The sequence below is a fragment of the Alligator mississippiensis genome, chromosome 1, assembly GCF_030867095.1.
Source record: "Alligator mississippiensis isolate rAllMis1 chromosome 1, rAllMis1, whole genome shotgun sequence".
NCBI classification, from domain to species: domain Eukaryota; kingdom Metazoa; phylum Chordata; order Crocodylia; family Alligatoridae; genus Alligator; species Alligator mississippiensis.
Window position 1 is genome coordinate 108215781 of NC_081824.1, and position 13114 is coordinate 108228894.

The following is a 13114-nucleotide window of genomic DNA, read 5'->3' on the forward strand; positions in this document are numbered from 1 at the left end:
AAGTTGCAGAGGCATCAACAGTAGATAAGACTGGAAGCAGGGGTTTAGTAGAACCAATCATTTTACACTACATTAGGGATATGGCATTTCAAAACCTAATTCCATAAATACAGAAATGAAGATGATCGTGTCCATATAGATGGGAAACCAACTCCATTGCTTACATAAAAAATGAAAATGTGAAAATAGAGCACAAGTGCCATCACAGATTTTATTCAGACTTTTTCACCTCTCTTGCCCAGTTTAGTTCACATAGAGGAGAAAATGGACATTTCTAATGTTTACAGAATATTATATTATGGTCAGGATGTCAAACAATTTTGAGTAATGGTTTCAAACGCTTCATAATACATGTACAGTGAAGCATCTGTCATGTCCTGGGGACATCCTCTGGATTTCTTATAAACACAAGTAAGCAACCAAAGAATATGCATCCTTGAAAGACTCCATCCCCAAGTGTTGCACAGATCTCAGTACATGCTGGGGCAGAACACAGGAATTTAATGGGTGCTTTTGAATAAATTTGAATTAACTTAAATCCAAACACTAAAATACAGTTCTGTGCCTCCAATATGTCCCTCACTGACTTGAATTAAAATGTTCCCAATGAGGAACAATATAAAAAGCAGATAAGCCTGAGCTTTGAATTTCAAAAAAGGCACTTCCACTGAGATGTAGAATTTCTAAATACTAATCAGTTCTCACTAGACTGTGACTGGTGAAAATGAGGGACTTGTTACTTTTTCTTTTATGAGCAAAATGTTTTCACACAGCTGCACAGTAGTTATAATCTGCTTTTTTTCTTAGATTTGGGCTAACAATTTAAGCTTTAAATTTAACTCATCTTACTGCAAAATTAATAATGTATTATTTCTCTCTTCTCCTCCTACAGTATGCTGTCTGGCTAGTCCTCTGGGTTACATGGAATGTGTTTGTTATCTGCTTCTACTTGGAGGCTGGGGATCTTTCAAAGGTAATTTACCATCTGATATGTCTAAGCCATCAGCACCATGTTAACATGCCCCGCTTTAGAGGCTAAGACTCTGCAAGCTACTTATCCTCTTGGTATCATTTAAATTAGGATAGCATGATGGAAATTTTGAATATGTTACAAGTCTACATCCTAAACAATTACAGGTATCTCTATTTCAGAGAAAACAACAATAACAGTTATACTTTTTAAAGGAATAATCACTGTTTTCCCCCTTATAGCTCTGCCCTGCACATTTCATATTTATGAGAAAGCTTAATTAGAGATTTTATAAATACAAATGGAGACTTCATAATTGCTGTCTCAAGAGTAAAGACACCTTTTTGGTACCATTTAGCTTGCTTAATACTTTGCTGGATTCTTTCCAGAGGTCTATACTTCACTGTAATAATTGTAAAACAAGGTGTCTTCCATTAATTTAAAGTGGAAACTGAGGTGCCAAGATATATTGCTTTCTGGAATTAACAGTGTTTTCATTCCCACATTTGTGTTGGAAATGTTATGGCTTGAGGCTTGCGTGTGCCAATCTATGATAAATGTTGGTTTCTTTATGTGTCATGATTATACGTGGAATTTCTGACACCCCAACTGATAGCACGTGTGATTGGTGTTTTTCATTGGCTCATGTAATTCCAAACAAATAGATCTAATGAAGCCCCTTTATCCCAGACTAATAACCATACTTTATACTGTGTGTTCCCATAGCAGTAAAATAGCAGGACAAAAAATAAACAGTAGGTAACATACTGTTTCACGAAAATAATAAGCTTCATCTGCATTTGGGGTTTGAATTTTGCAGTCCATGCTGAGTTATGCTTGTTGTGACTTTATTTCCTAAACTTATACATGCTGAGAATCCTGCCTTTGTATACATTCCTGAAGTATCCCAGAAAACACTGCATTCTGTACTTGATTCAAGCTGTTTAATTCTCCCTAGTGGTTAAGCAGGGTTTAACCCAACTGAAAACTGCATGTGTAAAGCTTCACTTCTTGGAAGTGAATGGGTAGTCCTCCAACACTGAATTTTTGGGTATGTTTGCAGGGAAGCTAATAGTGATGGAGTCAGCTATGGTCCTGGCTGTACTAAATGAGAGAGGCATTCTGAAAGGCACAGCTGAATGGATATCACTGAGCATGGGAGCCAGGTGGAGCATTTGAGATGAAGGCTTTTGGCTTGGCTCAGGGTAAGAGATGTGTGGGTCTGACCAACCTGATTTAGTGATATCTTCAGAAAGTTTGCTGGCTACTGCTGCTAAGCCTCCAGTACATTCAGCGCCACCTGCTGCCCTTACTCAAAATGCAATGCAACAAGTGAAATCAAACTGAACCCACAAAAGTCTCACACAACTCACTGTGGAAGTGCCAGCTCTCAATTTCCCCTCAAAATGTAGGAAAGACTGAACAAAAGTCTTTTTGCTCTTCATGTGTACTGCTCTTCGAAATGTCACTTTGACATCAAGGGGACCATGATGTCTTTTTCTGAGGGGGAGGGTAACTGATTTTTAAGTGGAGTAGCTTGTTTTCTGATTTAGACAGGCCCAGTCTATTAAGAGCTTGGCAATGATGTAGTATATATAGAATAACAAAACCTGCTGAATACTATTTTTCATTTCATTACAACTGCCTTGCTTATTGATAAGGGCCCTTGCACACATTAAAATTGTGCACAATTCAGGTTTTAATCATGCCATAAATTATAACAAGCTACACCTGCACCCCTGCATAGCACAGCAGACCAGGCACAAAAATATTTCATGGCTATTGTAGAATATCTTTGTAACTTGTTGCTATGGGACTTTAAATTGAACTTGCAGCATGTGTTTCAGACCTAGGGCTACCCCATGCTAATCCAGCTCTTAGCTGAGTGTCTGGATCAGCATAAAGTAGATACAATGTTTAAAAACTGTATATACAGGTTGGCTGAACATGAGTGTTAAAAAGCTGGAAGTGCAAGGAAATAGGGCCAGGGATAGCCACTCTGATCCTGGTTCCCAGTCTGCCAGGCTTTTAAGTTGTAATATGTGCAGCCCAACTGGCCTGCACATGTGGTGATTTAAAAGCTGGGGTAGGGTTAGCGGGGCAGGAACCAGGCTTGGGAAGGCTCTCCCTGGGCCTGCTTCCTTGTGTATCTAGCTATAAATCATCATGCATGCAGCCCAGCTGGGTTGCTTCATGGTATTCAGACCTATGGTTACCTTTTGCCCATCTTGGCGCTCAGCTGAGCATTAGGATTGGGCTGTCCTGGAGTCTGGGACAAAGCTACCCCCTGGGAAGGGGACAGCTCTGGCCTCAGCAGTCATGCAGTTGGGGTCTGAAGAATTTTATGCCCAATCCTGAGCATCACATGTTTTGCTATGCATGTCTAGTATGGCAGGAGGTACAAGATTTGGGATGACACATAAATCCCTCAGATCCCAATCATACTATTATTTTATTATCTGCCAGGGGCATGAACTGAAATGAACTCTGTAACAAGCCAGACATATTTGCAGCATCATATGCAAATTAGTATTTTATTTGATTCTGTCCCATTTCCACCTGTTCACTGTAGCATATTGTGGGCATGGGCTAGTTTCGGTGTAAATGAAAATGACTGGGGTGCTTAGTGTATATTGTATTGAGGAACATATATGTCTGTTTCTTTCCCTGCATTTTGATAGATATGATGTTGGTTAAGAACAACAGGAAAGTCCTGTCCTGAGTAGAGGTGGGCCTGAGTCTTCAGGTGTGGAGGTGTTTAGATCCAGGATTTTTTAGAATCAGGTTTTTGCAAGTAGTGCATAAACCTAAATGAATCAAAGTTATTTGGGTGCTTATGATTTTTTTAAGGATTCAGCGATTATATTCTGTACTTAAAATAGGGAATATTTAGTGTATCCCCCTCGCTTAAATTAATCATCAATCTATTTGTCTCAGCCTAGCAATGAGATTATCCCAAATGTACATTTTCAGGCTACAAAGAGGTGTAGCATTCATTCCAGGATAAATCTATGGAGCGGCTGATTCACTTTAATCCTAAAAGAATTTGGTGCTGAAAGCAACCTCTCTTTCTACAAAAAAATGTGGACATTGTTTCAAACTGTGGGAGAACAGCTCCTGGCATTCTGAAAAACGTCGAACACGGAGACCTCGGGGACCCATCCCAGTGCACCAGGGAAGAACCAGTGGGCCCAGTAAGGGTCAGTCATGCCTCTTGCCTCCCAGCAGGAGCTTTAGCAGCAGTGGAAGAGCAGCAAAAGCTGTAGGTGCAGCAGTAGCCATGCTTTAGACGCATGTGCTTGCTGTGCATAGACAAACCAGCTGGAAGTTCAGCACCAGCTAGACAGGAAGGCTGGTGCAGAAGGGAGACAGCCAACAGAAGGACCAGGGCTGCAGAGAGTCTGACGGTCTAGTGCCCTGCGGGCAATCTCTGCACCAGAGTGAGAGCACCTGTGAAGCCCCGGCACTTGGAGGAGTGCCCGGCAAATGGTGCCCGGAGCTTGGAACAGCTGGCAGGGACTCACTGTGGCCAGGAGTGGCCAAGAGATGGACAGCTCTGAAGATAGAGAGGGTCCAGTATGACAGGATCGGAGCCCAAACATGAATTAGAGGACCAGCGGGTCTAAGTGTTTTATGTTTTGTGTTATCATTTCTTTATCACTCCAGTTGGACCATTTGATGATGGGGAAAGACCTGTCCGGAGCAGAAATGCTCATTGCCTAAATATGAGTTAGCAGGAGTTTAGGTTGTAGCCGTGTTGGTCTAAGGATATAGGCAGACAAGGTTCCTTGGGTGAATTTGATATCTTTTATTAGACCAACCTAAATATGAGTTAAGAACTATATAAGAACTGGTAGAAGGGCCAAAGTAGAGGGTCAAGCCCTGAGACTTTAAAAGAACACTGAGACTTTGCGATGACCCTGACTGGGTATCAGATGTATGAAATTTATTTCTTTTCCCTGATTTACAATCGATCTTTCACTTCAGGAACATATGGTTGACATGTGAAGGGGAGGCAGGAGCCCTGTGGGAAAGATCCATGGCCCCACAAGTTTAGCCCCAGTGACATCGGGAGCCTTTTGCTAATCCAGTAAGATCAAGATGTGGCAGGCAAGAACAGAACGGTGGCTTGCTTGTGAGGTACATGTTCAGGCCAAGCTGCCTTCATCTAATGCCAAGTACATAGAGAGCTTGGGCTCTCACACCTGGCAGTATCAGATGCACCTGCGGCGTCAGATACAGACACACATGTAGAAGTCAAACCTTCCAGAACATACTGGAAAAACTCATTCTTTTCATGACACATTGGGTATATCTCCACATTAGCAGGGGGGTCGCACAATAGTTCTTTTTTAGCATAATGTCAGTTAGCTATTCTCCCAGATATTGCATTAGGCATTTTTTAGTTACTTACGTTTCGTCTAAGAATAAATATGGCGTCAAGCCTGTAATGATAATTTGGGATATATCTGCTGTTAAGAAAAGCATGTGGAATCTTAAAAAGATGGAGCCCTGAATCAGCCGTAACTAGAGAATAAAAAATAACCTTTAGGGAAGTACCAGAGGGAAGCCTCCAAGGTTGTAAACCAGGAGAGAGAATCTTGCACAGCATGGTTTTAAGAATTGGAAGGTTAAAATTACACCCTCATAATAGTCCAGCTGGGCATAGTTTATTTTTATGCATTTAATATATAGCTTTTTACAAAGTAGAATAAAATAGAAATGTTTTTGAAAGTTTGGAAACTGGCTTCTGTTTACTATCTTACGTTATCTATTTTGCTATCATCATCTAGTAATCTAAAGGAGACAACACATTTCAAGTTTTAATCTGTCACATTAGAGGAATTTATTGACTTCATCCTTTTTTAAATTGGTTTGGGGGCCAGAGGTCATGACATTTTTACAACTGCTTCTTATTACAGTGAAAGCGCCTGTAAAGACACTAACATTTCTAGAAGTATGAGATTATCACCTATTTAAAAGAGTGAAAGAGCTGAGAAATTATTAGTGAAGAGCTGTGCACAGCTGTTCACATGATATGCCAAAATGGGAATTGTACCCAGAATGAGGAATAGTGTCACAGTGAATATTGTGCCCTTGTATCATTGTTGAAGACTTTACTGCTCATCATCTAGCACTAACCACAATGTGTATGACTTATTTAATGCCAGAATGAAGTATACGGAGTTGTATTTGAGTTGCTGGGTTGCTGTGTGAATCTGTGGATTACTGTGGCAACTCTAGTGGGCGTGGTGAGTACCGTACCATCCCCCTTTACCAGAGCGCCCCCTCAACTCACCTGCCATGACTTGTTACTGGGTGAAAGGAGGGTTTCAGTGGTGTTCCTCTTCTTGGGTGACCTGGTAACGGAGGTACTCACGTTTGTACCATGATGTTCCTCGGGGCTTCACCTCCCCTACATCCCGTCCACTCGTCAACCACTTGGCTGTTGCTCCCATTGTTCTGCCGTCCCCTGTAAGCCCCTTTACTAAGGGGTCAGGCGTCAGCCTCGGCACTGGTCAGTTGCCTGGATGTTAGGACAACTGGAGCCCCCAGACCCTGGTGCCAGAGGGATGGGCTTCTGTTGTCTCGCCCAGAGAGAGAGAGACTCTCCTATGGACTCTGAAATTCAGGCAGCCAGGGATCGGTCTTCCCCATCCTAATGCAGGAGTGTTGCTCCCCCTGCCCCAGGTGCAGGCGCAGCACCTGCAGTGACGATCCTGCCAGCCTCTGGAGTCACCGCCTGCCTGGCATGCTCCCAGCTAGCTCTCTCCCTCTCTTCTCTCCCCTGCCAGCTTCTGGTGGGGTTTTTAATTTCCTGCAGCAGCGTCCCCAGCCACCACAATCAGCCCGGTGCTCCCCCACCTCAGGAGCAGCTGATTAAAGAGCCGGCATAATGCCAGCTTGCACGGCCGCGGCTCCGGTTCTGGCTTCGTCCGTGCTTTAAAAGGTAAGTTTCCTGGGGTGTGGTGTGGCTGTTTGTTCCCCGCAGGGGCTCTCAGGGTTTCCGCCAGTCCCCTTGGTGCCTGTGGGGGCTTCTCACTGCCACAATTACTGTCTGGAATGTCGAGTCCACAGAACATCCTATTTATTGTAGATCATATTGCTGTCCTACTTGGCCCTCAGAGGTAAGGTACATACAAACATACGGCATTCTGAGGATTCTTTTAAATAGTAATCCTAACTGTTTTTCTTAAAAAATACATATTTCTCCCAGAAGGATATACAAAATCCACAGTTGGTTGAAGGCACATACTTCTGCATTAATCTATGCATATTTGGTGCCCTTGTAAATGTTTGTAATGTTCAAAGAAAGAAGAAAATGTATTTTTACATTTAAGATGAGATTCCATTAAATTTTAATTTTTCAATCACTTTGGGAAAATATAAGGAAATATTTACCTGAGTCAGGTGATCCAGTAATCTTCTTATAAAGCACAAGAAGATTTAAAGGAAGGACACAATAAAGCACTGCTTACTCCTTACTCGTTCATGAAAAACTCATTACATAGCCAAGAATTCAAGAGTCAAGGAGCCCCAAAATATGTAGTAACTTTATAGCTGGTTGCTATTGAGCTTCAATTTGCATTTGTAGCCAGGTCTCCCCTGCGACTGGGAGCCCCATCAACTGATAGGGCTGCCAGCTGCAGGGGTACACCATGCTCAGCATAAAACCTCTGAGCCATGATCCCCAGGGTACAATGGTATGGAAAACCCCTGGGGATCATGGCTCCCACAATCTGTAGGGATCAGGGGTATGGGAAACCATTGGGGCCAGAGGATTACAGTGATCCTCTATCCCCAAGGGTTTCCCACACCCCTGGGGCAGGGGGATGTGATGCTCCACCCGCACATATTTCCTACACCCCTGGGGAAGGGAGATCACTTCAGCAATGATCCTCCAGCCCCAGAGGTGCATGTGCCACCCCCACAGCTAGAAGCATCTCAGCTGGGGTGTGGGGCATGGCAGGAGGTGCAATTGTGTGGATTACACATTAGATCCCATCACGCCTTTACCGGCATGTGTAGAAGGGGCCTAATATTAAATTCCAAAACAGTCTGGGGAGAAGGGACTGGAATCCAGGGCTCCTCCTCTCTCCCTCAAACGTTCTGTCATTACTGACCTATAGAGTTGCAATGTAACTGCTACAGCTTTGTATCCTGCCATCGTTTGGACCAGAGTGTATCAGCCATAAGCTCCAGTTTATGGTCACATCCAAATTATTACAACCTTGCAAATTAACTCAATATATAATTTCCATAGAATGTCACCCACAGAACTTTAAAAAAATAATGTTAACTATGAGCCATGAGCACTTCTTAAACATCTGGCCCTAAATCTTAAGTAGTTAATATGTTGGGGTTTTATGGAGTTAGTTAACCTCAATTAAATTTAAAAAGAGGGGGAAGAAGAAAGCAAAGGAACCACAAAGCAAGGGTTCATTCATCTCTAATTTAACACAGTAGAAACAAAGGCGTGAAACTAGCACCAGGGCTGTATTTGCATCAGGAATTAATTTGTCCTACTTTATTTCATATCTGCTAGTGCAATAATTATATTGGTTTGATTTCCCACTTACTAATTACTTCTTACAAGATAGTGGTGGTTAACGGTTAAATGTCAGTGTTCCACACACACTAATAAGACAACCTGCAGGATGTTTAATTTTGAGCATATTACCTTCCTTGGATGTTGTTTTAACAGATGTCCTGTTAAGATAACAGAGAAATTAAATTAGTTTTCAACTCAAAGCATCTGGTTAACTTTGTAGGTAAATGCCTTTAAGCACTAAATCTGACCAGGGTTTTTGGATAAATAGCTATCACAATGTTTTAAGTAAATGACTTTATTTTTTCACTTCTATTACTTAGGGCAGATTTGACATGCTTGATCATATATCTAACAGATGAAAATTGAAAACAGTGCTGGCAACCAGCAGTGTTAGGTTATTTTGAGGATAGTTTCATGGGTAGATACTATTAAGCATGCTTACAGTTCCAGATAAATTAGTTTGCAGCATTTTTTTTAACCTCAGATCTCTACCAGCAAGAAGAGAACTGATTAGAAAATCAAACTGTTTATTCTTATAGATGCAGCATATGGTAGAAAGCATTTATTAAAACTTATCCTCCCCATCCGTTTCTCTCCATTAGCAATGCAAACAGTAATCGGAAGTGATTCAAAAGTATAATGAAATACAAAATATGATTGTGCAGATCCTGAAAGGTATAGAATGTGACTATATTTTAAACCAGCTTATATTTTATGCTAAAGCTTCATGTTTATACACACACACGTTTATATATACATACACTCTTTCCATTAATGTTTTTGTATAGTAATTATTATAATAGCATGGGAATGCATTTGAAAAGGGGGAAAACTGCAGTGTTTGTCTTTAAAAAGATCATGTGATAATTATACATGACTATATATATTTCTTACTTGTCCTTAAATAGAGTCCAATTACCACATATTCAATGTATACTCTACCACAGTGTATAGTATATTATTATGTACTCAAGTACATTTATAATTTATTTAAGTTCAGTGGAGATTGCTGCAGGTCTTTCAAACTTTTTACTCTAGATAGTGCAGAAATTAGCATTTTTAGATTATATTTTTAGATGTTACTTTACCATTTATTAACTGGACTGCAGTATTACCTAGAGTAATGGGGGCCACTGCTCTTCTTGACAGGTATGCTGCAAATTAGACCTGCATCTTTCCCAAGCATCACTCCAATCTCCTTTCTCTGCCCGATCTGCTGCTCTGCTCTCTCCTCCCTGCCCTGTGCTCCCTGCCTGATCTGATGCTCTGCCCTATCTGCCACTGTGCTACCTGTCTTCCCCCCAATTTGTTGCATGTCACACACACAGGCTGCTTCTGCTACTTATGACACATGCCACAGGATTGCCACCCCAATCTAGAAGCCCCAGTTGGATATGAAACTTCCATTTTGCTCAGAACAATATGGCAATATGGGAAAAAAAATCCTTGCCCCAAATTGGTTATACTGTTAGCATATAATGAGACAAGAGAACAAATGGAGAATAGGTGGGGAAGAAAAGGATAATAGTGGATGCATCTACACATTCATTAATTTTCAGTAGTTACTGTGCATTCAGTTTAGTACTTACTTAATGAAGTACTAACTAACTGTGCAGTAACTCCAGTTACTGCACAGTAGCACCAGTGCACAGTTGGGGTTTTTTTGTGACATTTAGACACTTACTATGCAGTAGCCTAATAACACTGCGCAATCGCTTATTAGCACAGTTTTTGACCAGCACACTACTGTGCAGTGTCATTAGGCTACTGCGCAGTAAGTGTCTTATGTAGATTTGCCCAGTGAAATTATTTCCACTTTTGGGTCAGGTACAGACATTACACACAAACTGGTATAAGTGACTAAAAACCAGTCTGAACCCATAACAATACAGAAGTTTGGCCCACATAGACTGGTTTAAAAATGCCACAACCCAATCTAAGATAGATCTGGATGGATGTTATATTAGACTTCAGTGATTTATGTTAGACCGGTATATTGAACTTCTGTACCAGATTCCTTCCCAACTTAAGTTAGGTTGCAGCCCCACTTTGCTTTGCAGGTCACCCTGCTAACCCCCCCAGCAGGGCAGCATGCTAGCCTTGGCTGTGCTCATCTGCTCTGGCCAAGCACAGGTGTTAGCAGTGGCTTCCGGGTGGGACCGACCCTGGCCCTGGCCCTGGCCCTGACACTCACACTCACACTCACACTAGCCCAAGCCTGAGCCAGAGCAGCTGGGGAAGGCCAGCTCAGTGGGGGCTACCCCACTCCCCTATCCCCCCATGCTGTCCATCCTGGCTGACTACTGCAGCTCCTCTCCCCAGCTCTGCATCCTTACAAGCAGTGTGTGTGTGTGTGGCAGGCTGGGGGGGTGGGGAGCAGTGGCCAGTGCCCCAGCCCTCCCAGACCTGAGCAGGCAGAGCTGGGGGGGAGGCGGGGATGGGGGAGCTTCTCCCACACTGCCTGTGGTGGCAGGGGTGGAAGTGGGGAGCAGAGGCCCAGCTGGCCCAGACCCAAGCCAGCACAACTGGGAGGGCCTTGTATGGTGGGGGCTCCCTCCCCACTCCCCCATCCCAGCTGGCCAGCACAGCCCTTATCCCAGCCCTGGCCCCACACCAGCAGATGGCTTTTGGCAGTGGCAGGGGGAGGGGAGGAATGGAGGCCCCTGCCACACGGTCCCCACAGCTGTTTTGCCTCAAGTCTTGGGGGTCCAGGTCCTCATGGGGATGGGGGACATTCCCTCCTCCCTTTCCCCTCTTACCATGCTGACAGATGGCTGCTGGTGGGGGAGGTGGGGGCTGGGGAGAGGAGGCACCCTGGCCAGCCAGGCTGGGCAGCAGGGTGGGGAAGCCTCCACCATGTGCCCCTACCATCTGTGCTGGCTTGAATATGGCAGGGAATGGGGACAGGGAAGGGTCTTCCCTTGCCCACCACCACTGACAGCCAGCAGCTGAAGCAAGAGGCCTTGCTCACAAATCGGGAGTGGCTGGTTGCTCAGATACTCAGCTGGGCTTGGCATTCTTTGGCAGCCTGCTGAGAGATATGTGGGAGTGCCCCCTACCCTACTTGTTTCCACCAGCGCATGCTCGCTGCTTCTCCCCCACACCCCGAAGGGCGAACGTTTGTTCTGTTTGCTCCTGATCTAACCTAGGTCACTTATAGTAAAGCACAAAACTGACTGTGTCTGCCTCAGGCTTTTTGAATGACTGTACTTGGCCTTGGAGTCACTTAATGAGAATTGCCATCTCCCTCCCCAGTCCATGCTTACTATCAGAAACTCGAGCCTGATGATGGACGTGTGAGCCAAACAAAGTCTTATAGTAAGCTGGTTGGCATTTCATCGTTTGTTTGCAATACAATAACTTTTGAATACCACATCTGAACAATTCCAAAATGTTTAAAACACCAGTGGATCAAGGGACAGTGGTTTTGGTGAAAACTGGAAAAAACAGAAAAGTCTGATTTTTATTATTTCTCATTGTTTCTCATTGCCTGAACAGGAAATCATGCCTCCTCAATTCCTTTTTGGAGCCACTAGCAGAGAACTGTCTGTATCACCCCTACTGAAAACTATAATGTTCACAGAGAGCAGTTTTGTATTCAGCTTTCAGTGGATGCACAGCTCTGCCTACAGAAACAACTAAATGTGCAACCTTCTAGTATAGTATAAGACACAAAAATGCATTTTGGAGTTTGAGTTTTTGTAGAGAAAGATCTATCATTCATCATATGCATATTTTAAAAAGCATTTGTTTTATTTAACAGATGTTACCTTAGAGCAATGATCAAAATATGTTCTGTCTTTCCACTGCATTCAAATGAAATTCATTTACCTGGTCTCAGGTTGAGCCATGAGTCTCTCATGGTAGAATCCTGTTATTTAAGTATTCCTTTTATTATATTTCAGGTGTATTAATATTGTCCTTAGTTATTTACTGTTCTTTCAGTTTAAAGGTACAATAACTAGAGTGCACTTTCCCCACATTTCCATTTTCTTGTAAATGCAAAGGAAGAATTATCCTTCCAATTATAACCAGGGATCCTGGTTTTCCCTGATAAAAAAAAAAAAAAAAAAAAAATCCCCATTTTTTGGATTAAAAAAGTAACCCAAAATCCACATTTTTCCATGATTAAAATGAAATGGCACTAATATATAGATATATATAATGGTGTTTCATTTTAATCATGGGAAAAAAAGTGGATTTTGAGTTACTTTTTTAAATCCAAAAATTTGGAATTTTTTAAATCAGAGGAATCCAGGATCCCTGGTTATAAAGTAGAAATGACATTACTTTAGAAATTATGTAGGGTGATGCTTAGGAAAGACATTCAAACAACATGGAGCACCAACAAACCTTCTTAGGATTTGAGTATTGTTTGCAGTTTTGTGAAGGAAACTGATTCTGGTCTCGTACTTCTGTAACCAGGAATTACTCCACTGTGGCTTACACCAATGTGAAGCCATTTGCAGTCAAAATTGCACCTGTTTTATCAACTGTTTTGCTATAAACATCATTTTACTTATGAGAGGGAATTTGCTTAAGCACTGAGGATTCTAAGTTATAAATTGATGTTTATTAGTATCTGCAGAAGG

At 42.5% G+C, this 13114-nt stretch overlaps 1 protein-coding gene across 5 annotated transcripts in view; it reads left to right on the plus strand.

The window, feature by feature from the left end:
• The window catches only part of NKAIN2 (sodium/potassium transporting ATPase interacting 2), a 981240-nt gene that overhangs the window by 515708 nt on the left and 452418 nt on the right, over positions 1–13114 (plus strand). For 3 of the 5 annotated variants that reach the window (XM_019479579.2, XM_059733455.1, XM_059733453.1), the window contains exons 3-4: positions 893–973; positions 6142–6222. In XM_019479579.2, coding sequence (XP_019335124.1) covers positions 893–973; positions 6142–6222 — 162 coding nt within the window. The remainder of the gene's footprint in view (positions 1–892; positions 974–6141; positions 6223–13114) is intronic. The other 2 variants (XM_059733462.1, XM_059733458.1) reach the window with 1 other exon arrangement.